Source organism: Stegastes partitus, unplaced genomic scaffold, assembly GCF_000690725.1.
Source record: "Stegastes partitus isolate 25-593 unplaced genomic scaffold, Stegastes_partitus-1.0.2 Scaffold1294, whole genome shotgun sequence".
Taxonomy (NCBI): domain Eukaryota; kingdom Metazoa; phylum Chordata; class Actinopteri; family Pomacentridae; genus Stegastes; species Stegastes partitus.
Window position 1 is genome coordinate 39,923 of NW_007579025.1, and position 26,831 is coordinate 66,753.

The 26,831-nt window shown below is 40.7% G+C and overlaps 2 protein-coding genes across 2 annotated transcripts; both read right to left on the reverse strand.

The window, feature by feature from the left end:
* Positions 1-1,984: 1,984 nt before the first annotated feature.
* On the reverse strand, positions 1,985-2,374 carry LOC103369487 (fer3-like protein). The gene has a single exon (XM_008298213.1). It carries the CDS (start codon positions 2,372-2,374, stop codon positions 1,985-1,987), a length of 390 nt encoding a protein of 129 aa, XP_008296435.1.
* Positions 2,375-16,708: 14,334 nt separating this feature from the next.
* polr1f (RNA polymerase I subunit F) lies at positions 16,709-22,802 on the reverse strand. Its single transcript, XM_008298206.1, has 4 exons — positions 22,462-22,802; positions 20,117-20,258; positions 19,557-19,765; positions 16,709-17,855 (listed from the first exon to the last, which is right to left on the reverse strand). Exons 1-4 carry the CDS (start codon positions 22,755-22,757, stop codon positions 17,390-17,392), a joined length of 1,113 nt encoding a protein of 370 aa, XP_008296428.1. The 5' UTR covers positions 22,758-22,802; the 3' UTR covers positions 16,709-17,389.
* Between the last annotated feature and the right edge of the window lie 4,029 nt (positions 22,803-26,831).

The window sequence follows — 26,831 nt, forward strand, 5'->3', positions numbered from 1 at the left end:
AAGGAGAGTGCTACTTATAATATTAGGAATAGCGTTTAAGACATGGGGCTCCTTTACACAAGATTGGAAGGATGGAGTAGTAGAATTCTTTCTCTCTGCTCCACCCAAACTTATTTCTGATCCAAACGCGCAATGCAGTTTTTCCCCTCTTGGATTTATTGCAAAATAAACAGAGCAAGTGGGATTTCTTTTTGCAAGGAATTAGACTACCTCGTTTCATGTTCAGGGTCATTTTTGCGCACAGTGTTAAGTGGTGTTTTGCTGCAGTTCTCCTATGCAATTATGTATTTTGTTCGTTATACTTTGGTTCCTAAACTCACATTTTACTGTCCAGAGACTAGAAACAAAAGTTTATAAGTTTTTTCCCAAGTTTTTTGTAAAGTTGCCATCATACTATGTCATCGTGCGTGTAAATTGCACTCGCGTTTTCTGATTTTCTATTGCAAACAACTTAAAAACACAACAGAAGTTCCTGCACAAGTCAGTTGGGCCTGCAGCTTCCCTGTGCAGGTTTAGACGCCCGGGATGGGAGCAGTGGTGGCGGTGAAAAACATCAGACCCACTGAAACACAGGAGGTTGTCACAGCAGGAGGTCGCTGCTCGTATAAGCAGACCAAGGTGTTTATTTTCCCGTCAGCGGCCCCGCATTGAGGTATGCACTTAAATGGGTCTGACTCCCGCAGGGATCTCGGCACCGCGGCTCAGGTTTAAAAGGCGGCCCGTCCCAGGGAGCTCTCAGGGCGGATCCGTGCTCACAGCGGGGTCGCTGAAGGCGGTGTACGGGCTGGAGCGCAATGCAAATACTGGAGGTGATAAAGATGGACCGAGGAGAGACAGAAGGACGGAGCTGCTCGCACACACAGAGCCTGAAACACGCACACATGACCACCCAGCTCTGGGGTCTACCGCTAGATAATCACAATCCAGCAGAAATGTGGCTGAAACTAGATCAGGCAACTTTTGGAGGTGGTCTGCGGTCTGAATTACACACCGACAGGCCTCACCTCTGTGGGGGGAGGATGATACACAAGCAGGCCCGCTTCATTCACTTGTTATAGGGAGGCACCGCCACAAGCGCCTTTCGGGCCTGGATCAACCTGTACATCTCTGTCTTTCATCCTGCAATCCAGAAAATCTGGCGCTCTTTCACTAAGTTTACCTCTAGGGAGCTTCTCTCACCTCCACCACATCAATTTACACCTCAGTGCCAAAGATAATCCCCAGCTTCATGCAGCGAGTCTTGGGTTTACGATTCAAATCTGCTGCATTTTAAAGTCGTTTGTTGATAAGGCCTGTAAGAGCAAATAAACGCTACTTAAAGCTTAAGCTGCCCTTGTTGCCACACCTGTTCAGTTTCTGCAGCAGGCCAGGTGAGGCGAGCGACCGTGGAACTCTCCAAGGTGCTGAAAGCCACACAGAGCGCAGCATCCCCTGTAAAAAAAAAACAAACTTGATCCTATAACTTCTATTAAAGGTTGCATTCCAGGTCACTAATTTAAACATATATGCCTTTAAAACAGTATTGGGTGCAGCCATCTAAATACTAAAAAAAACACATTTAGGTCATGAAACTGCGCGTAAAATATGCAAAATTGGTTCTATCAATAGATCAAATAGCATTGTTTTATATGACATTATATTGGAAATTAAAGGAGGCATACATGACCTTAGGATTTAGGTTTATTTTTAAGCAACAGTAAGTCATATATTAAATGAAATATCTGAAGGCGTTTCTCTTGGTTTGTTTGTGTCAGATCAAATAAATATGTCAGGTTGTCATTGCAACAAAAGTTGTGTCGAGTCTTATTTCTTAAAAGCTTTCAGTCTTGTGGTTTGATTTGCGTAAAAGGTCAGTAGTTTGAATGAAGGTGATGATTGGCTGCTGAAAGTCATCTCTCATCTATTCATTCATTTCTGTCATTGCTGAAACAAGTAGCGGATCCAATGTGGGTCAGTCTCCATGAAATAAGCTTCATATCGGTCCTCAGGTGTTCTCCAGCAGGTCCGTCATGAAGGAGATGTAGACGATGGCGAGGCGCAGCGTCTCGATGCGGGACAGTCTCTTCTCGTAGGCGAATGTAGGGACTTTTCTCCTCAGTTCATCAAACGCCTCATTCAGGCTAAACATCCGCTTTCTTTCCCGCACGTTGGCCGCCTGCCGCTGGACCACGGTGATGATCCTCCTCCGTTTGGACCTGCTGTGTCCGTGCGTCCCGCGGCTGTAGTACCTCGGGGAGCCCATCACCAGATGCTCGGTGCGCACACCGTCCTCCAGGTCTCTGCTCCAGGAGGAGTTGTTCGGGCTGGTTGCGGCGTCATCCACCTGCTGTTTAGGTCCGAAAGCATACTTTGGAGGGAACTCCATCAGGTTCATATCGCTCACAAAATTGATTAAGGTGGAGTCCACTAAGCTGCCTTGCATCTCCATATTCAGTCCCCAACTGCAGCTTCACGCAAATATGTCACTTTTATACGTCTGGTATTCAGTCAAGCGCAAAAACGGACTCCAATCGCAGCTCTCAAGCTGGTTGAAATCGCTCACTAAACACAGAGACCAAAGCAGAAGAGCATCCCAACAAGTAAATCCAACTTTCTCCAAATCCGGTCAGTGCGCAACAGGGTGAGATCCTATTTGGCTCAAGTCCAAGGACCTGTTCCTGCTGTTTTAATAAGTCGCCTTTACCACCTCGCAGCGCGACATCTTTCATCTCCCCTCCAGCTCTAAATTGAGTCCATTTCTGCCGTTAGTCGGCCGGTGAGTGGGTTTAGTGAGGCTTAAAAAGGCCGAGAGGAAGCCGGAGGGCCCTGCCAATTGATGTGCTGTCTTTCTGGAGGCCCTTAATGAGCTGCTGAAGAACGGAGGCTCTTGACAGAGGGTCATACAGTCTTGTTTGCACTCTCCCCTCTGCCTCAGAGGCTAAATAATGACACTTTTATCACTTAAACCGGCCAGGGGAAGACCAAATAGAACATTCCCTAACAGTCACTACACACCACAAGCTTTTCTGTTGCAAATTAAAGCAAATAACTGTCCGTTCCCATGGCAGGACAGTGTCCACACTGCAGGGAGAGCCGCTGGTACAACTGTGGACTGTAATCCTCTACAGAGAGTGCCTGATCACTATAATTACAAAAAATTGCTGAGTGGTTTTGTACCATCATATTCATGTTTTACACACAACAGGTCATTTGGAAGAAATGTGACTTTGCCAGTGTTGGGACTTTTCTGCACATTTTACTGTTAGAACTTACAGCAGTTGGCTTCTATTGATTATGATGCTTTTTGGAAAAGTGTAAAAACTCATGTATATCTGATCATTGTGTCCAGGTACTGCGCCCAAAAAACTGGGAAGAGGTTACAGTGTTTGGAAAAACTTGTCTTCCTGTTGAGGTTACATGGAGGGTTACATGAATAATACACTGAACAACAAAATTCCTTTCCTTTTACACACATTGTTACACCGTTTTTTTATGATTTTTTTTGTACCCAATGTAATTCTTACCTCAGGATGACCAAAAACACAGATCTGCTGGTTAACTAAACTGCCAGTAGGAAGCACCTTTTATACAAGAAATGAGACTTATTCTGTTGAATGTGTTTACAGCCCACTCACATGCTGATTCATTATTCCAGAGGCATAAAAAAATGTATCTTCAGCCTTTCGTATCTGGATTATATAACTAATCATAATAATCACATAAAGGCGGATTAAGCCACACTAATAATTTTCATTTGGTTTGTTCTTTTGGGGAAGGTAGTGGAATGTTAGATCCCAAAAAAGCACCTCTGAAATACCAGAGATTTGCATTTTATCTAACAAGTAGGTTGACAGGCATCAGCAGGAATGGAGCAGTTCTAAAATGATGTGGATGCACCTACAGACATCTTCAAATTTATTCATACCCTCTCATTAAAGAAGGAAAAAAACAGCTGTCACTGAAACAACCTGACAAAAGTAATAATAAATAAAAATTTTATGAAATCATGACATTGCCTTTGAATTGTGGTTTAACAGAAATATAAAAAAAATAAATTAAAAAAACAAACAAACAAAAAACCCCTAAACAGGCATGATGGGACCCGTAGACTTTGAGCCAATCACTGCAATCAAGTGTTTTCTGTAACTCTCAATCAGACTTCTGCACCTGTTGACAGGTATTTGGATTTTGGCCCACTGCTCATCAGCAAAGTGCTCTACTTTGTCCAGAGCAGTTTTTTTTTTCTTTTCTTTTTTTAAAATTATTCTTTTCAACCACAATTCAAAAGCAATGTTTCATTTCAATAAATTGTAATTTATCAAATTTTTATTTATTATTACTTTTTTCAGTTTCTAGTTATTTGAGTGACTGTTGTGAATTTTGCATTTTCTTTAATGGAATAAATTTGAGGACAATTGTATAGTGGACCCTGTGCAAAGCAGACATTCTGACATACTAGAATAAGCCACAATACAGCAGTTGTGATGCTAACAAACTTCCACCTTGTTTCCTATTTTGCTGCTGGTTAACATACTACATCAAGAAAACACCAACTGCTCTGTCTTTTTTGCTATTTTAAGCGCCTCACGCATTCCTGCGCTGAATATTCCATATACACAAGAGTGTGAATGTATGAGTGTCTGCTTTGTATACACACACCGACCTCAGCGTATCTTCTCCATCTTCCTCTGCTGCTTCTTCTTCCTCCTCTCGCTCTCTGTTTTCCTGGCAGGCAGATAAACATGATGGGACATTCCGGCAGTTGTCGTGGAAACGCTGAGAAAGCACAGCTGGGCGGGAGAATATGAGGTAATCTCACCCTGGGGCTGCTTAGTAAATATTGGTCTTAAATAAGGAGTAAAACCCCAAAAGAGGCACGCAAACACACACATGCACGGCGACGCATACACACACCTACAGGGGTTTATCCCAATTTAGTTTGAGTCAGGAGGACAGACCTTCACACAGACACTCATAATGGCCCATTTCCTGCTCTGCTCTGTTATTACTAGTTACACAGAGTGAAATTAATGACGGTCTTGTGGTGTGACTAAATGTTTATGGATGTAAACAGTGGAGGTTTGACAGATACAAACTCAGCGTGAATCCGAACCCTTGTCGGAAAGCGTTCGAAAGGTGTTTTTTAGTTTAGAATTTGAGTGAATCAAATTATCAAAATACAGCACTTCAGTTGATAAATTGGTTGGGCATTAACTTACAGCACATGGCACAAACTGGGTATTGGGCCCATAAATCAACATAAAGTAAACGTGAGTGTGCATCTTGAAAGATGGTGTCGTTAATGTCACATGATTGAAGCCGATTAAAAAAAACAGATTTTTATGTGTTTTTATACTGAAGTGGGTGTCATTTATTAGCTTTGATTACCAGAGAACAGCATGTGTCCAGTGTGCTGCTCCAGAGCGTCCATAGCTGTTCTCACCATGTAAATCTGTCTTCCTGCTCCTCCTCTGGATGTGTCCTCAGTGTGCTGTAAGAGCACAGCCAAATCTCGCCCACTACCACTGTAAATCTGAAATTGGACACTTTTCTCTCTCTCTCTTGCTCTGGTTCTTTCCTTCTCTCTCCTTGATGCTGACTCCTCCTCAGATTTTTTTTCTTTTCCTGCTGAAATGTTTCTCTCCACATCTCTTCTCACTTTCGGTGCTTGTTTTCTCCGCGGTGATCTCATGTATGTACAGAACATACTTCACAACGGTCGCTTTTTCTGCAAATGATAAAAGTCAGACGGTTATTGCAGATGTACCAAGACCTTGCATGCATGGAAGAATAATTACACTGTAAACCTGCAAACTACACTTTTCTGCAATGCTGCGCTTAACTTGCAGCAAATTTGAATATGAGAGGGAGGGAGTCACGGGGAGACAAAGGGAGACGGAGGGAGTAAGGAAGATGTGTTTAACTCCTGACCTATCTGCCTCTTCTTCATTGTGTCACTCTGACTCTCTCCTCTTCCCCTCTTCCTCTCTCCGCACCCTGCAGCTGACTCATTGGCTCGCTCGTCCCACCTTCCGCTACATCTTGCCCCCCGATTGGCCGCGCGCTTTCAGCCAGCAGCCAGTTGTGGGCTGTTTACACAGCTGGGTGACCATGTGAAAGATAGGCCTCATGCCTTGGACAAACTCCAATACCACATCATATATCTTCTCAGTTGCTCCTCCTCTCTGAATAACTCCAGTTTCTGTTAATCCAACCTCACTGAAAATCTCACCACGTGGCTCCCTCCACCCACCCTCGCCCATGTCAGCACCTTTCCTTCGCCGCCCCCCCCCCTCTCTGTCTGAGTAATGTCTGTGTTTATTTTCTAAAAGAGGGTCGCCCACTCTTTACTGTGTATTTTTAGGGTGCCATGTTTCATTTGTTTAAAGAGTCATATTCTCAACTCTGGTGTCCGCGAAGATGTCCGAGTTGCCTGGGAGACTGATGCCACCCTCTGAGGATGATGATGATGATGATGATGAAGACAGGGGTAGCATATCAAAAGCACTGTCTGGGTTTGTTTGTGTGTAAATCATTCCTTTCTACACTGAGAAAGGTTTACATATGATTGTGTTGCGCCCATTAGATTTTTCTACTCAACACAGTGCCAGAAATGAACAAAGCAAGAACAAAATGAGCTGTAAAACATGGACAGCGCCTAAGAGGAATGTCACCACTTCTCACACCAATGAATACAATGTTTAACTTCCCAGCTGCTAAAACTGCAGGCAGAGCTGGAAGAAGACCTGCATTAGCAAAAAACCCAGAGTAACAACAGCATCTAATGGATTACCAGCCAGTTTCATCTTCTATCTTAAACATGGTTAAACAATAAATTTGGGATTCTGCTTCACATTGTGGCAGTAAGAAGTGATCTATAGCCTTTCTATTTCCTATTTTAGAATAATCTGTACCCATCAATCCATTATCTATACACCACTTAATCCTCACTTGAGTCGCACGGGGGGCTGGAGTCTATCCCAGCTGACTTAGGGTGAAGGCAGAGGACACCATGGACAGGTCACCAGTCTATCACAGGGCTACACTTAGAGACAGACAACCAAGCACACTCACATTCACATCTATGGACAATTTAGAATCACCTCAACATATTTTTTGACTGCGGGAGGAAGCCGGAGAACCTGGAGAGAACATGCAAACTCCACGCAGAAAGATCCCGGGTGTCCTCACCGGGATGTGAACCGGCGACCTTCTTGCTGCGAGGCGACGATGCTAACCACTGATCCACCTTGCAGCCCATAATCTGTACCCTCAGGCGTACATATACAGTGAGCTTAAGATGTTACAAAATAAGGGTAGAAGCTTTTGGTGCAAAAAAAGAGCAACATGAGCATTTAGTAGGCCTACTCAGAAACAGGACTCTTGTGTTATTGTTGCTTTATGGTGTGTACCACTTTGTAAGCTTCTCTAAAAGTTTGGCCACAGGTTCCTTTATCATTACACAACTACACCGAAAGGCAGATTAGTGTTTGACTATTAGTACAATAACTGGAGCTCAGAGTTAGCCCCAATTTATAGACACTTGAGTATCTGGTTAAAGGAAAAAATTATCTCTCAAAATTCAAATTGTGGAACCGACTAAAAAAAACAACAACTTAAATTAGGCTTCTTTCTTAGAAATACGCAGCACCTTTCTTTCAGCAGTAGGTTGCAGATTGTACGACTCTATCAGTGTTCCTGCAGATGTAATTTACATGCACGCTGCTGCCCACACCCTCAAACCTCATCACATTTCTGTCTGATTTATCACAGACAGCAGTTTCCGAACCATCATCGTGTCCTTTATGAGAATGTAGAACGGCCATCAATTGCCACTCGAAAGGGAACAAAACGGTCTTTTGTTTATATCTACAACTATCATACTAATTATCATCACTTTGAGGATTTGTTCACAAGATTGCATTTCCTTGGATATCGTATTTATAAATGAGGAAAAACTGCTTTCACTGAGTACGGTCCTCATAATAGTGTTTGGGCTTTGTCATGTCAGACAAATCCTTAAGAAATCCAACCTTAAAACTGTTGAAACTTTTGTTGAATTTAATGTTGATTCTACATTTTAAAAAAAATGCTTTTACAATTATTTTCATTATTTATTAGCAGAGCATCATTGTCAATAAGAGAAGAAGAAGAAGAAGAAGAAGAAGAAGAAGAAGAAGAAGAAGAAGAAGAAGAAGAAGAAGAAGACACGAGTGTTGGAATTGAATGCCAATTGTAAGTGAACACATCACTGTTAATATGGACTCAGAAGTGCAGTCAAATATGTTCAGTTTTGTACACAAGGTTTATACAGACTCTTAAAAGCTATGGTTTGCAACAGCATTATCACATTTCGATCATTTCTGTAGCTTTCGTTTTCTTTTTAGTGAGCTTTGAACCACAGTGCCAATAATGATTCAGCAAAAGAATTTCAGTTAAAGGTTAAAAATGTGCTTATACGTGTATTTACCACCTGCATCCAGCAAAGGAAAATACTTTTTTCTATCGAAACAGCACATCAGCTTGGTAATTTCCAGTTATCCCCTTCGTCTTTTTCTTCAAAGGAAACCACATCATCCTCAGAAAATGTGCTTGTACCTTGATAAAGATTCAAAATGAAAGTGAAAGAATAGTTACAGAGGTGGTTCTTTAGAAAACTGTAGTCCAGCTCATCCACACATGGCGCTGGTTTGTACAACAGCCAGATCATTTACAGTTGTTACTATAGATTACAGTTGTGTTATGGTTGTGTGTGATGCACCTGTGGCAGAGGTTGATCCTTTCCCCCATCTGCACTAATTACTTAAAACAGCAAAAGGCCATAATTTTAAAGCTCTACACTCTCTTTGACTCCTACACCAAACCTGACTAGTCTTCTCTGTAAGTCAGTGGAAGCAGCAGGGATTTCTAAACTAACTGAGGAAAACTGTGTGATCTGTGTGTCTTTCTTTTTTTTAGGTTAAGCATATTTGTCACATGTAGTAATTAAAATTCGTTTGCTTGCCAGAGTGGATGGTTCACTGATCAGGGGAGTTTCTTTCATCTTCGTGTTGATGACTTTATAAGTACTTTTCCAGAAATCCGCTGTAATGTACACATCATCAGCAGAATTGGCCACCCACGTTTCACTTTCTTTTCATCTCTCCCGCTCCTTTTTCCTTCCCCTTCTCCCTCCGTCTTGCCCATCGGTACCTTTAGCTCTGCTCTGCAGTTTGACAAGGTCGTCATAAAAATATTATAATAAAATATTTAGTTGTGTCCTGGGTATTGTCCTGTAAAGCTACATGACTAAACATGAGATCATTTTTTCCAGACCCAGAAGATTTTTTTTTTTTTTTCCCCCTCCTGGCTTATTTATTTTTCTGTGGTTTTGGGAGGTTGTGGCTGAAGGTCTGATGATATGCTGTGTGTGTTCCTCTTCTTACCCCTTCCCTCATAACTCCTCTCCACATCTCTGCTTTTCTCTGGATTTATATGCAAAAGGTATAGGGAGTGATAAAAATACATTTTTTTGCATTAGCTTGTTGTTCCACAATGAATCACCGTGTTCTTGCGTCCGTGTGTACGCTCATGTGATTTGGCCTCATTCTTTCAATATTTGCTTTGTCTCTGCAGATGATTTTACAACCACAATAGCTGCAAACACTTAAGATTAAAACTTAGTGACCCTCGGTTTTTACCTTTTGTCCTTTCCCTGCCATATTTGCTCTGTGTTTTGGGTGTAGGAGTTACGGTTTGGTCTGAACACTGTCTAGACGCCTATGAGCCTCCCATTACCTCCTGATTATCCTGAGCCCTATTAATCTCACTGGGCTGGCTGGCCAGGGCAGACACAGACACACAAATACATGTGGGCAGATACACAAAAAGAACAATATTTAAAGCGGCATGATGAGTGTGAATATGTTATGTGGAAAAGTGGGTGTAACTAAAACAACAGTGGAGTGAACTGAGAAAACACATGCAGTAACTGTTAGATATCAGCAGTGTGAAAATGTTTCACGCATGTAATTGTGATGCAAACATTCTCAAACCACGTATGATTTAGTAAATATGTTATATGTTGCATTTTAGCAGAAAAACATAGACATATGTAAATTGATTTGTGTCTATATGTGTAAAAAGGACCTCGCAAATACGTTATATACGTTGAGAAAATTAGAGAATTGAAAATCCTGCATTCTAAACATCAAGTAAAAGCATGAAAAAACGTTTAAACAGTAAAATCTACTTAAGTTAAACCACACTTAAAAGGTATTACAGCATTGTAGTTGAGAGGTAATAACTTCTAGCATCAGTGGGATTTGTTAAGGAAATATTATTTGCAGCAGGCAACAAAATCCTAAACTATGGAGGCAATAGTACTGAGCACAATTTAAAACTAAAGATGTGTGAATTTTAATACAGAAGCTACACATTTATAAGGGAATAGTTGCTGTAAAGAAGGTGTCAGCGTGTGCGAAATTGAGAATTTATTGTGTTTACTTGTGGGATGCCTCAAGGCTGTTTGTTGGGTCCCACTGTGTTTTGTTTTTAGTTGTTTATTTTGTAAATATATTATGTCTGAATTGTTAAAATTAACTGAATTTACACTGGATTACAATTTTTTTTAGGTTAAATTTTAGTCAACTTTTGGACACACAAGAAAATTGCATTCTATGACCTAGCAAATAATCATTTCACATCGAACTGAACAGTCAGTTATTTCTACACGATACACTTACTTTCTTTCTTTATATAAATCAGATGTGACGTCCCAAACCTCGTCTCGTATCTGGAATATAAATGCGAAGCTACATCCAGCAGTGGATTAGCTTAGCTTAGCATAAAGACTGAATTCAGGTCCAAATCCATACAAGCCCAGAAGTGTAAAAACAAGAAGTTGTGTGTTTTATGGCGGGTAATGTGCCAGACTGTTTCTTGGCTGGGAGCAGTGACTTCCTAACGTTTTGTTGTCACCATGAGATTGAGCTTCAAAGGTGCTGGTAGGAGGATTTCTGCTCTCTTTGGAAAGAGCCAGGCCGACTGTTTCACTGTTTACGGTTTAATGCTAAGCTAAGATAATCACTGCTGGCTGTAGCTTTAGACACGAGAGTGGTTTTCATTTTCTCATCTAACGGAGAAACCAAACAAACATATTTCCAAAAATGTTGACCTGATTTTAACTTGAAAAAAAAAAAAAAAAACTGATGCCGTCTCACGAAATGGAAAGCTTAACGCAGCGTTTAGTTATGTAGGTTACTGATTTTGTTACTGTCTGTCTCTGTCCACAAAGTGACACACACACAGAGGCAAAGGTCAGATAATCAAACCTTTTGTTAATTACTAGACTCAGTTCAAGGCAACATGAGTCTGTATTATCTGATTTTAACACTTTCACTGATGAGCCCACGAGGTATTCACAAGATAATAAGCGTGTGAAATTGAGAAGCGCGCAGACACACACTCATGCAGACACAAACACAATTCCCCCGAGCAAAATGGTGTCGCAGGAAACACCCGTCTGTCGTCGCCAGGGTTACTGAGGGCAGGACTGTGGGTGTCGGGTGCCGAGGAAACAAACTAACTATGGGAATCCAGCATACTGACCCAATGCAACGTTTACTTTCGGGGTTAACAGTGTGTGCGCATGTGTACACGTTTGTGTGCAGACGCTGATCCCTTGGGAAAGATTTTAATGCTTGATCCCGTCTGACTGTGAGCACGGGAAATTTGCCTACCTGAGCGAGCATAAAAAAAAAAAAAAAAAGGGGATGCAAAGCAGAAGTGCCAAAAAATCTCTCAGAAATGCCTTTGAAAATGCCATAAAGAGATTTCATGGATGTCAGTAGGCCTGTGAGAGATGGGCTTTGATACAAGTCAGCCCTGCCTGAGCCGTGTTGGGAGGATATATGGCCACAGTTGCACAGCTTTGACTGGTGGAACACTTAAGGTTTTATGACCTGCTGCCATTTGGGGCTCTGGGATGGAGCAGAGTGCCGACCACATAACTAATTAGGCTTGGCCAACGGGGTGTGTAAGGATGGGGATTTGTGGATTGCGGGTTGTGGATGTGGTGCGTCTGCATGAGTGAAGGAGCGAGCGAGCCAGCGAGCGCGCACGGCGTTTGTGGGTCGTTTTGTGTGTGTGCGTTCGAAAAAAACCTGGAGAATTGCGTCAGGGCGCCGTTTGTTCTCCATAAAGACTCCACGGGCCCTTTCATGTAGGAGCCGCCATGCCTGGAAACTTTGACACTGGAGATAGAGACCCACAGCCAACCTATATGCACAACAACACTCACGCAAAACATACTCGTCCTATCAAGAGGTACATGAAGAGATAGTCTGGCCTGCTCCACAAAAACAACACTCCTCCTATTGTCTCATCTCTCCAACCCTCCCCTCTTCTTCTTCTTCTTCTTCTCTCCATCGGAGGATCACGAAGATAAACGACCGCGCACAGATATGAGAGTCCAGTTGCAGGAAAGAGGGTGGTGGGCTGAGGAGGGGGGTGTCAGAAGTGGAATGTGTGTGAACTGCACACCGCCTCCTATAAATCAGGAAGACAAGTAGAAGGAGGAGGAGGAGGAGGAGAGGGAAGGCAGGATAGGGGAAGAAGGGGTGAGGGAGTGATAGCAGGAACGACAAGATAAATGAGTGGCGATGGAGGGAGGGGGTACAGGTGCAAGAGGGCTGGAGATGGAATTAGGAAAATGAGAGTGATAACACACGAGGGAGGTCACGGGAGGACAAATTACAGTGAAAGATCTCTTGAACTTTCTGGATAATTGTTTCTAAAGCTCAACGAGTTCCAAGTGTTTTGTGCAGTTGAGACGTTGCACAATTTGAGGTCATTCAAAGCATTCTGGGAAAAGACAGAGAATGATTTGTAAAGTGATTAAAAGAACACCGAGTTGAGGTTTCTAATGCATGTAAAGGGTGAAGTACTGTATATGTAACATGAACTGTTTATTTTGTGCATGTGAGCAGCTTGTGTTCCAGCATGTCGTGTTTGGTTGGAAGAATTTTTAAAGCAACATTTTAGTATGTTAATTTATCAAACACACTATTATATCTGTTTTTGTATACCACTATCTAATATGTTATCTTTTATAATAGCTTTACTAAAGGTTATTAAATATTAACATTTTACTTTCAAATGCTTGTGGTTACATTTTTCAAGGATTTTTTAAAAACTTGGAATACATTCAGGAATAGAGGCCTCATCTGTTGCACAAGTAAAAACTATATTTAAAAAAAATTAAAGTGTAAAATCAGTAATGATGAAAACATCAATTCGAGCATTTAAGTTTTGAAAACAAATGAATCGACTAAAACAAGAACAGTTGGAAGTAAAATGTGATGAAATTAAAAACCGAGCATAAAAATTAGGAGTTTCGCAGGTTATTCCAGGTTGCGAGCACACACTGAGTATAACTATATTTTCCAAGCTCAGTAAAAAACCACTGGCACATGGAGTGTAATCCAATCGCTTGAACGTGTTCTGTCAGGACCCACATTAAAAGACAGCAGTGAGCTCATGTAAGAGAGGAAAATATCACTAAGAGCCCTATAAATGATTAAAACACAGTGTATATCTCACTTAAAAAAAATAAAAAACATAGTTCAGTTACCAGGTTGGACATGTAAAAGTTAGCTTCTCATCTGTCCAAATTCCCAGATATTTGTTCTTTGCAACTTTTTTAATATGTGAACTATGAAGACTGTCAAAATCAATGTTTTTAGCTCTGGTGAAAATCATGTATTTGGTTTTATCTGTGCTGAGAATTAATGTATGCTTACTGAGCGTTACTTGTAACTGAGTGGAAACAGCACTGAAGGGCTTTTACGACAGAATGTACATTATTTGCACCACAGTACAACATTGTGTCACCGGCATAGAGATGTATATTACAGCAGGATATAGAGGAGCCTGTATCACCTGTGTACACAGTAAATAGAACAGGCTCCAGAATTAAGCCTTGCAGGACACCTTTTGCAAATTCCCAAAGTCTAAATGAACATTTCTGATTGCTACACAGCTCTGGAATGATTTAAAAGCTCTTTCATTGAAACCACGACTGTCAAGTCTTTTTTTTTAAAAGCCAGGCATGACCAACTGTAAAGAACAATAAAATTATATATATATATATGTGTGTGTGTGTGTGTTCATAATCCATTAGTTGAGTAGCTCAACATTTTGGGAAACAAACTTTGTCCTGTTCTTGCTGTTAAACTACAACTAAACTGTTAAACTACAACTAAACTACAACTGTGTGCAAGGTACTTTCACACAGTTGTAGTTTAACCTTTGGCAACAGTGCTGCAAATTTGCAGCAAGCTCATGTCTTGCAGTTGACTTCTGGCTAACTTTGTAGAAACGATATAACAAAAAAAACATCTTTTATTGTAATTTTTGTTTTGCTGCAGGTTTGATAGAATGTTTACCAATCTCAATAAATTTGCCACAAATTGATATTTTATGCATTTCTGATAAATATTTCTTTGAGAAATATCAATTATACTCACGTCATTCTTCAGAGAGTCCCAGGGAGGCTGGAGTCTGTCATAGTTGATGCTGGTGAGACGCATCCTGGAAAGGTCGCTGATGAGCTGCAGGCACAACACAGACACAACCACTCACACTAGCACACCTATAGCCAAATTAGAATCACCAATTTACCTACCATGATTGTCTTTAGACTGTTGAAGGAAGCCGGAGGAAACCCAGTCAGGCTCAGGAAGAACAGCGACGAGCAGGTTTGATCCCAGAACGTTCTTGTTGTGAGGCTCCAGTGCAACCACTTCTTCTAAAAATGTATTAAAACATAACGTTTGCTGCAAAGAGTAAACTTTGTAACAAACCTTCAGCAAAACGTGCCATAAGTTTTCCACATTTGCTAGAAGACTTCTGCACGTTTACCACAAATCTAATTTGCATGTGGAAATTTGACCTTGTTGCGAATTTGCAGCAACATTGCTGAAGGTTAACTACAACTGTTAGTCAGAAACCTGGAAAACGATGAACTGTCAGGAATGCTTTCAAACATAAACTGACATGTAAAACCTTTTTTTTCCCAGAAGGTAACCAGAAGTTTAGCACTACTTTGGTGGCAAACTACTGGTGAACATGAATTAATGCACGTCCGCGTTGCCACATTGTACAGTAGGGAAAGTTGCCACGGCATTTACAACGCTGTGGTTACAGTTTTACATGTACTCCAACCACTGAACTAATAAAAAATGACTGCCGAGGAAACAAAAATTAAATTACAGAGATTACTGAAAAATTGACCTTTACATGAGGAATATGCATATTATGGCCTGGATACAAATTCCTACCAGGACCAGCAAGAACAAAGACGCCCGCCCGAGGATGATACCAGCAGCAGTCAATGAAGCAGAGGACGGATGAGGAAGTTGGACAGTTGACGAAGTGAAGAAAAAAGGGAAAGACCTTCATCAGGAAGTTATTGCTCCAGCATAAAAGTTCTACAATTTGTAGTTCATATTTAATTTATATTTCAATTATAATACACTTACATATGTAATAATAAATTAATCTAAAATGTAATTAAAATTGAAGTGCCTCGGATACTTTTCAGACTGTTGACCGATGCTGTCTGCTGGCCCTGTCCTTGAAGAGCACCTGACTTTGTGTTTTCTTCACTTCTAAACTACCGTCTTTATGGTCTTGACCCAGTGCAGAACCCACACATTTTTTATTCTTAGTGTGATTTATATTTCCTGTTTTTTACCCACATATATATTTTGGTTCTTGAGCAGATTAAACAAACAAACAAAACAAAATATATGTATACATGACGTTAACTAATGATTTAAGAGGTCCTTTGTGGATATTTGGACCTCTTGCCTGGAGAATCAGGCGAGCTTCTTCCTCAATTTAACTAAGCTGAGATGAGCTAACTGCTGAATATTGTTTCAAACAAACATGAGATTAAAAGCGAATACATTTACTTGCCAAAACTATTCCCTTAACAAATATTGCTGAGTTTATTATCACTTTGTCCTAAGGGCTTCCATAGTTGTCGTTTTGGGTTTTTGTCATCAATGGCATTTAACGGATCTATGTTATTACCACCAAACTGATGAATAACTAACAGAACCATGCAGCCTCTCTAAGTGTGCTGTGCCAGAAAGTATTACGTTGTTTGACTACAACCAGTTCTGCAAAACAGCAAGTGTATTCAAATCTCTTTTAAAACGTCTTTTTTTGTCTCCATTATGTGACTGATTCAGTAACCTATCCTGTCCCTGCGCTAAAAAATATGTATATATTTAGAGACACATGTGGGGCAGCTCAAGCCGATGACAGAAATATACGATGAGGTGGGACAGAGGAAGATGAGCCAAGTTAATTGCAGCTCCTTATCTGTCCTCTTTAGTCAGCTTCCGATAAGCTCTGCAACTTTTAGCACCTCACAGCTAATTAGACTCCCCACTGAAAGGCAGGGGGATTTCTGCACGTGTGGGGGTGGAGGTAAAGAAAACACTAAGATCTTTAGGCCGTCTCTCGGCACTTTATCACTTGACACCCACTGGTCGGCATAAAAAGAGCTTGATGTGGGAGAATCTGCCACGAAAGACAAGAACGCTGGGGAATTAATAATTATCACAGGGATGCATTTTTCCTCAGAATCAAACATCTTTGAAAACGTCCTTTGAATACGTTCACGAGCATTTCACCTAAAAAGCAGTGGTTGTTAGAACATATTAAAACAAAGAGCTTGTTAAGCGGGATGACAATCAAATATTTATTTCCCGTTTCATTTGGTTCACAGTCAGGCAAAAACACACACCCACCAAAGACAAAAGGAGGTGAGTGATACACCGCTAGCAATTCATGACTTGGCTGTTTGTCACCGTGCACTGGCAGACTATTCTGAAGTTACTGTGGGAACATGTTTTCCCACCTATGCGGTTGAAATCAAGTCAACTCACTCAAGACTTGAATAAAAAAAGTGTCTTGGATTAAATTTGGCGATCTCATTTTTCAGGCTTTTGTGAGAAAATGTAGAAAAATAGTGGCTAATTCTAACTTTTCATGCTTGAATTTAAAAACTGTCTCTTCTGGCCACATTAAACTGATAAAACAGAGCAGTTGGGGGTATCTGTGTGTCGCTGTGGATGTATGAAGCAGTGTTGCTCCACCATCAGGCAGTGTCGAGGAAGCGCAATAAAAAAAGAGAAACAGCCTGTCAACTCCCATCCTCTGGTTTTTCTACTCTCCTGCACGTTTGATCTTCTGTTTAAATGGATTTAAAGGGGCTCAGAAGAATCTAAACCGAGTTTATTTGTGAAGGCACATTCGTATAATCCTGTAGAACCGTCGCTGCCATTGACACGGTCGGTGTCGCCTCGTTTGTTTAACACAATTCATCCAAATGGAACGTCAGTCCACTGCTAACTTTTCAGGCAAACTGTTCAATGTCACTTTTCCTCTTCTTCTTGGATTTTTTTGGTTCAGGCTCTTCACTAAAACCCGACGTGTCTTCATTGACAGTTTCATGCCTCCTTTTCTTGCTTGGCTTGTCACTAACATAACCGCTGGAGTCGCTCCCGTGGACCTCCACTCGAGAGAGCTCCATCTCGTTCTCCTCTTCTTTTAGACGTTTATCCTTTTTCTTTTTCTTCTTCTTTTTCTCACCGGCTTCATCGCCGTTCGTCTCATCTGTTCCGTTGAGCGCTGACGATATGTATGTTATCTCTTCTTCCATCTCCTCCTCTTTGACTTTCTTCTTCTTCTTCTTTTTCTTGGGCGTGCCATCAGGAGAATCCTGAGTTGGTTCTGGGGTTGGTTCTGTGTCTTGTGGTTCTGTCTGATCTTCAGGAACACCGGATTCGGAGGTTTCACCCATAGCTAGCAGCTCCTGCACCCTGAGACACACAATCACAAAAACGCAGTGATCAGGCAACGGTGTAACCACACAATGAAAAGGCCTTTTTTTAAAAATTAGAGAACCTGTTTTGACTGCAAAAGAAAAAAAAAAAAAAGCCTGATGTAAAGTTCAACTTCCATCCATCCATCATCTATACACCACTGAATCCTCACTAGGGTCGTGGGGGGCTGGAGTCTATCCCAGCTGACTCAGGGTGAAGGCAGGAGACACCCTGGACAGGTATCCAGTCTATCACAGGGCTACACTTAGAGACAGACAACCAAGCACACTCACATTCACACCTACGGACAATTTAGACCCAATTAACCTCAACATGTTTTTGGACTTGTGGGACAAAGCCGGAGAACCCGGGGAGAACCCACGCTGCACAGAGAGAATATGCAAACTCCATGCAGAAAGATCCCGGGTGTCCTCACCAGGACGCGAACCGGCGACCTTCTTGCTGTGAGATTACCACCCGTAGGTTGGAATTTGGTTTATGTTGACTATGAAAGGTCTCGGGTACGCTATGTTCCCAACAATGCTAAACTACACTGACCCGCGTATCACACAATATTCGATTTGGAGATTAATTAATTGTATTTAGACAATGACACAACATCGGATATTGTTTTTGAATGGAGAAAGCACAAGTGTAACACAGGCTTCTGGGAGAAACTGCAATATAAGTTGTTTGTGGTCTCAGTGTAGTTAGTCAGCAAGTGTTTATGGTGAGTCTTTCAATGACGGTCATCTCTACAAGTTTCTCTTGGCTTAGTTTAAATTGCAGAAGTTCAATGCTACCACTAGTGAAATAAATTCATGTTCCCCTGACATTTTTTCTTCAGAAGTAATCAGGAGAGAAAATTGATCCAACAGTTAAGAATTATGGCTGTCACAGATGATAACTTTCATAAGTTTGAATACAAAACAGAGAGGATGATTCTGATGATTGACTAAAGAGAGAGTCTTTGATACACACAACACACAAATGTGGGTTTTCTGTATCACTGTCGAGACTCCAGGGAACTTTTCTTTAATGCTGCTAGCACTGCTGTTCTCTGAGATACAGCAGAGGAAGCACATATTTTGATTCAGAAATTAAAATTTAATGCTCAGCCCTGCCTTAAAGGAGAAGCTGATGTATTTCTACCTGGCATATTTTCTTTCACTGTGGCTCTAAATGTCATGCTCACTTTGCACTCGGTTGTAGAGATTTGCAGAAACTGTGTTTTAGTGCGGGACAATTCACATCCACTTCCAGCAGTTTTCTAAATTCAACTCAATTTAATTTATATGACACCAATTCACAACATATGTCATTTCATAGCACTTCTCATAGCAAGGAACGATATTATGGATTACAAACAAGGAACAGAGAATCCAAAAACCCAAAGCTGCCTTTGGATTACCAATTAGCAAGCATTCAGCGACCAACGATAGACGTTTAATACATCAATCAAACTCGCTGTCCGGAACAGACATTTAGCAAACTGCATTAGAGCACAATTACAGCCACGTTAATGGGAAAAAAACAGGTTGAAATAAACTGCAATTGTCTTTTAAGTGAACATAGATTTCCATTTAAAGCCTTCTGATAATAACACTTTTAAGCCGTTGAAGGATATTATTCAGTATGATTAAATACAGAAAATCCTGATTAGTTTTGCCCCCCAGAACGCCACCACTGCACCCTTACCTGGTCCTGTCCATCCGTCCTCTGATCAGCAGCACTCCTGCAGCGTCAGCATCGAGTGCAGTCACCTCAAACTCCAGCTCTGCTCCGATCCTCGGCCCTGCATCCCTCCAGGTTTCCACCGAGACCAGGTTTGGTTTGGGAATGCTGGCGTTGAAGCAGCCGTGCACCAGGCAGCCCACGTGGCTCATTCCGAGCTTATTCACCTTCCCCTGAAAACAGAAACACAGTGGAAATAAATGAAATGCTGTTTGTAATTCTGTCGATTCCACGACGTCAGCGTTGTGCTTTACTGGCACAGAAATCATCCTTCCAACACAGAGAACAAGTTCTTCCAAGAAAAAGGTTACATGTGGCTCAAATGCACGAAATATAATCATACTTACTCGGGAATACAATACAGAGTAAGGAAAATAGCAAAATCCAATTATTGCATGACTTTTATCCAGGATTACGTTTATTTTTAATTTTGAGAAGAACAAACCTCGCTGACATCTGATTGCACAGAAACAAGTCCGCTCTGGATGAGAGCTTCTACCAAAACATGTAAATGTGAATCTCACCAGTAGTTTTTGTCCTTTTTTGGGCTGAAATACAATAAAGTTTGCTTCTATGTCCATGTGGATGTAGCCGCTGTCGTCGTAAATGTCTCCATGCTGGCCCACTATCCTGATGTTCTCGTAAGCTAAAAGTACTCCGTTCAGTCTGTAAGACACAAATACAACGAGGTGAGCAACTGTGGCGTAACGTTGTTTGATGCAAACATACAGTTTTCTGTGTCACATCAACACCAGGTGAAACAGACCACAAGTGACGGCAACACACAGGGCTGAAATCCAATCGTCTTGTGCTTTAAAAAATGGTTTAATAATCACCCAATCAGCAGAAACTTAACTGACAAAGATTTCTTGCAATCTTTCCACAGAATATTTCACCAACAAAAAATATCAGAAGTCTACTAGTTCCCAACTGTGAAGATTTGGTTATTTTCTCTCTCTCTTCTTTAAAAGCACTGTAATCTGAATATTCTTGGATTTTGGCCACTTCCTCATATGTTGAGCCATTTATAAATGTGTCAAATTGGGTTCTTGAAAAACATTCTGCAGTCACGATGTCATCCTCTAACCCAGTGGTTCTCAAACTTTTTGAGCCACCACACCCAAGATAACACAAGTTTGTGTTCGTGACCCCCCAATTTGAATTATTAATATATCATGAGAAATAACTTAAAAATGAATATGCTAATTCCACAGATTAATCTCCTTACATTAACATTAATTTTCTTTTGAATTAATGAATTAATTTATTTTGAAAAAATGAAAAAAATAAAAACAAAAGAAAATAATTTTAAAAAGAGCATTAAAAAAGAATTATAATATCGCAATCGAATCGAATCATAATATCAACAAGTTCAAAAAAGGAGTGGGAAGACGTATACACTTTAATTTTTGCAGCCCTAATACAAATTTATTTGATAAATACAGGCTTTATTTATTAATTTATTTTTACAATGATCTGGCGACCCACTGAAATGATCTTGGGACCCCCATGGGGGTCCTGACCCGAAGTTTGAGAACCACTGCTCTATCCTGAAACTATGCGCTGCCATTTCTAACCAGCAGTAGAGTCTGACTATAATGGAGAAAAAGATGTTTGAGATCATTTAAAAATAGTGTCAACACATAGTTCGTCTGGTGGCTCATTGTTTAAAACACTCTTAACACTGTCTGCAGCACATGCAGCAGAAAACCTGAGAGGATGGCGGTGCAGAGTCAAGTGCTGTCTTAACAGTAAGTTGCTGGCTAGTAGCTAGCTTGTGGAAAAACGTTGTCGGAATGTTAATAATTAATGATCCCATCTTTTTCCTTTCTAAATATAAATGTAGCATAAATAAATAAATGTGTTTATATGTTAGGGGTTCACATTATGCACAATCTGCGTGAGTGCAATGTGAAGTCTGGCAATCTAACTCAAACACAATGAACTACAACTTCTTTACTGATTGATAGGAAAACGAAAACTTTACATGAGTGACCTGGTCTGTCTGATAGAATATAACGATCTTTGATTTAAGTGCCCTTGGAAACACGAAGGTTCATTCCCAAGCACACAGGTTGTAGACATGTCAACATGTGTACAACAAAATGATCAAGAGAAGCACTGATAAGGGAGATTTGGTTGCAAAAAAATGAACCCAGCATTAGTAGCATGGAAATATTACACTGAGAAAGATGTTGACCTAAACAAGGTCCTCTGTCCACGATATCTTGCAGTTTTTGCCACCACACAAAGCAACACGACGGATTTACCGGTGAAGTGTGAATTCAGATCTGAATGTCAAACCAACCAAAACCACCTTTTTTTTATTACTATTTTTAACATTTTTTAAATGCAGATGCATTCCTTTACACATACCCAAAGATTCTGTAAGCATTCATTCTCTTCAAGTAGTTATTCAAGTCATCTAGTTAACATTATTGTACTTGTTTTTGATATTGCACTTTATATCCCAGAAAAAGTAAACATTGCAATATAGTGCAGCTTCATTGCATATACAGAATATTGACCAATAATTTGTTACTCACTAAAAACATAATACATGTCAGGATCTTATTAACAGACCTGAAAACTTTCTTAAATACAACAAGATGAAGTTTGTTTTTGCTCCGTCACACGGAGACACGTGACCGGTAGACTTTTTCCTGCTTGTCCGATAATGGATCTAATCTGCTGTTTTATGCACTTAAACTCTGACAAGCATCCTTTAATAACAAGTGACACCTACATAAACACAATAAAAACCTTACATGATGTTAGAAATGGTTGACATTGACGTCTGTGTGTGTTTGTGTTGCTGCAGTGTGACAGTCGATAGAAAGTTAAAGAAGCGCGTCTCTTGTTTACGGACCTCTGAGAGAACCTGAGCAGCTCTGCCTCCAGCTCCTCCTGGATACCTGTCCGCTTCTTCTTCAGGTATTTGGGCGGCAGGACGACGTGTCTCCGGTGCGTGCTCCTCACCAGACACGAGTACGGCGCTGACAGCAGCTCCGAGGCCGCGGCGAACGAAGGGATGGCGGACGGGACGACGTCTTTACCCGGGTAGGGAGGCCCGTCGGTCGGCTGGTCCGGGTCGCACGCAGCGGGGCTTTCTCCGGACATTTTCACATGTTTTGGGTCGTCTTCAGCATGCTCCAAGTTCGCCATGCTGTTTGGTGGGACAGGAAGAACAACGAGAGGCGTTTTCCGCCGCGAGGAGGGTTGAACAGCTGTTAAAAATGAAAGACGTGAGTGTGTGTCGCCCCCTGCTGGAGAGGAGGTGGAATGACAGCACAGCGGTGAAACAGTCACAATACAGAAGTTAGTTTAGTGCGTTTAAAATACACAAAGGCAACCTTATGAAGACCTACGGAGGCCCGGAAGGGACATGGAGAAAAAAAAGAGGTATCTTTTGCGAGATGAACGTTTGTTTAGTTTAAAGTTCCTATTCTTTAAAAAGTGCAAAAGTTCTAATTTACTCATAGCTGCATACATGTATTTGTATGTTGTAAGATTAACACTGTGTAGCAACACTGATGCAGTTTTCTTATACTGTATTATTGCATGAAATTCCATAATTTGTAAATAAAATGAATTAAAAGAATTTTTTTGTGTGTTGAATCTTACATGTTTATCAGCACCTCATGTGAATAATAATAATAGGCCCGCAAGTCAAATCTGGGCCGGCCAAGATCCGAATTCCAAGATGGGCCAGGTTGGTGTCAAGATTCCAATCTGGGCCAGACAGGATCAGAATCGGTAGGAAAGAAATGAAGATTCCCATCCAGGCCATTGCATATTTAAATATGAAGAGTTAATTTGCAAAAACAGATAACTCCATCTTCACAAATCTTCAGAAAACCCACTTTCCCATCGTCTACCTGAGACAATATCAATCAAACTTAAGCCTTTCTATTAATTGTCATGTCATTTTTAATGAGTCAGATCCACTCAGCTTCAGTTTGATTGATATCATCTCAAGCAAACAACAACAACAACAAAATGTTTTTTGAAAATCTACAAAAATGGAGTTATCTGTTTTTGCAAATGAACTCTTCATATATAAATATATATATATTTTGCTTTGCCAGTGTGTTTAGGACCATAAATAATGTACAGAAATGTCTGGAAGCATCATCAAACATTTATAGTTTTAAAATGTACCTGCTTGTGAAGCATGGATTATGCCACCAAAATACTTATAGGGTTTAATAATCTTAAATTACGATAATTCAGTGATTCTAGATGCCATAGTTTTCAAATGCTACTCTATGTACAGTACCTGTAATGGCTCATTTCAGTGTTTCATTGCTTGCTGATGTAACACAGCTGCATTTAAAGGCAACAGTATGGAGTCCAGGTGGCTCTTAGTCTAAATAATTTATGTTCTGTCGTACATTCTGGGTATATTCCGAGGGACTTTTTTTTACTGACATAGCGTCTAATTTGCAAGTGAAATCTAGGTTTGTGAAGTAACTCCAATATAAGGTAAGCATAGAAAGCTATCCATCCGTCAGCTTTATCCTGACGAGGGTTTCAGGGGGTTGAAGTCTATTCCAGCTGACAGTGAGTGGGAGGAACGGGACACGCTGGACGGGTCGCTAGTCCATTACATGGCCAATACAAAGAGACAGACAACCAAGCACAATCACAGCCACGCCTACAGCCACAATTAGAATAATCGATTAACCTAGCATGGATGTCTTTAGACTGTTGGAGAAAACATGCAAACCTTTTCGCTTAAAGACAACAATGCTAAAACTCATCGCCTCTATTGCAAACTGATCATAATCATAATATTATAAATCCTGTGAAATGTAGTGGAGTAATAATAAAAAGAGAAAAGCAATAAAGTCGATCTTACTTTACCACAAATTTGCATTGTGAGCAAGGATATATGAGGATAAATGTTTTATTCATGAGTTGCATAAGCAATTTTACCAGAGTCCCAGAGTTTTAAAAAAAAAGGCCAGAAAAGCTGCAAGTTTGGTCTGTAGTGATGTAAAATGTAATTTTTCTTGGCAAGACATGGCTGTAAGTTAGAGCTTGTTATTACAGAGGATTTTAATCTGTTATTTCTCTGGTGATGTGTGTACATGGTGCAGATTTCTACTATTTAATCAGATGAGCACACAAAAAATGGGACTGCACAATATATAGGATTAAGGATACTGTGCCTAGTGAGTAGAAAAAAAACAGAGTTAACAGAGTCCAGCAGGGCGTTACACCTTATTGTGACATGGTATAGATCTATAACATGTCAAGTGACAAAAACAAGGGTAAAGGGGAGGACTTTAATTAACTCTGGGAACCATGCATGGCCACATTGACGAAGAGGAACATGAGACCTGCTAAAAAATAATGTATTTGTTTGTCTGGCACTGTATTTAGTTACATATTTTTATCAACTTGAATTTTATCTTTTTGATTTTGATATTGAGATTCTAATTCTTTACTTACTCATTTGACATTTTTCATTTCTGCATTTATTTACTTACTTAACCGTTACTTATTTGATGATTTTTAGTGATTTAATTTAATTTATTCATTTACATATTTTTGTTTGTTTGTTTTTTTGCTAAGGAATTATCAATCAAAATGTATATAATGAGCTACAATGGTGCAATGTGTGGGTGTTTGCATATGTGCTCTGTTGTAAAATTTCAAAAACCTATAATAATAATAATAAAGACATTGTAGAAAAAAAACCCAAAAAGAATTAAAAACCTTTGTGATGGGCCGCTGCTATAGCTCAACTGGTTGAGCTGGCGACCCATGTACAGGGGCTATAGTCTCCGACGCAGCAGTTGTGAGATCGAATCCAGCCCATGGCCCTTTGCTGCAGGTCTTTACCCCATTCTACTCCCCACTGTCCTGTCTCACTCTCTACTGTCCTGTCAAATATAAGCAACAAGGCCAAAAAAACCAAGAAAAAAACAACCTTTGTGATGGCGTGAATGACAAATGAGGCAACACATGGCTTCATTGTTGCATGAAAGCTCTGAAAATTATACATTTTTCTTCCCAACACGCCCTTCGTTGTGAGACGAGCTGAGCAAGGATGCTGCAAAGCTGCTCGTCTGCTAAAGAGACGCTGCTCATTGATTCTGTGTCCTCTTCTTACCTGCAGGGCCACATTAAGATCATTAGGGTGACCTGAAGTGTCAATTAGTGCAACTAGTGCACGCACACACACACACACACACACACCTACACACACACAAACAAACACACAGACACATGCATAAAAAATATCCTGACACACACACACACACACACACAGGCCGATCTAGTGTTACTGTTTTCTGACAGAGCAGCACCACAGGAGGTCACATGATTCAGCATTTCTCTCTCTCTCCATCACACACACGCACACACACACACACACACACACACACTCGGGATTTGAAGATCTGGTGCTCTCTTGGGCGCCATGGCTCTGTCTGTTGTCACGGTGATAAATAGTGACGTAGCATCTTAGTCAGCAAGAAGCTCCCAGCGGTTTCTGCTGCTGTGGGCCCCACTTAACACACACATAAATGCGCACACACACACACACACAGCACTGCTAGGTACACACCATAATGAGGTATTGAGCAGCATGATGTTGTCGAAGCAGTCGCATATGTTCATAAGAGGTTACAGCTGTGTTTATAGGCATGCATGTCACTGAATATTACACTGTTTATTTTACATATATTTTTTTACTATTGCTGTTTCTCTCCCTTTTGCTATGAGAAGCACTTTATACCTGCAGGTTTTAGAGTTGCAATAAAACAGATTTACTTCATCGCTTCACTTTACGACGAGTGTGGGAACCCTGAGCAGAGCCAAAGGCATCATTGTGTTAAACTGTGGTCTCACAGGAGCGCGCTAACTTCCTAAATCTTGCTCCACCATCGATTGTGTTGACAGGTTGTTATGCGTTGCGGGCTGTCAATGTGAGATTTCGACATTTGGTTTGGAAGATTAACTGCAATCATTTATTGGAAAGTAAACATTTACTGTATTGATTAAAATGCTTTAGCCATGCTAGCAGCTGAAAAATAACTGGCAACGCCTACACGTTCTACACTGCATATTGTGCTCACATCTGAATCCTGAAGCAAGTCATCAGTCTTGTGTGACATGCCTGATCTGCATATTTTGTTATCACAGGACCAAAGTCATCTAGTGGTGTTTGTGTGAATTAATATGTCTCACATGGGAGCTCTGGGACATGTGTGAAATAACCCATGGTAG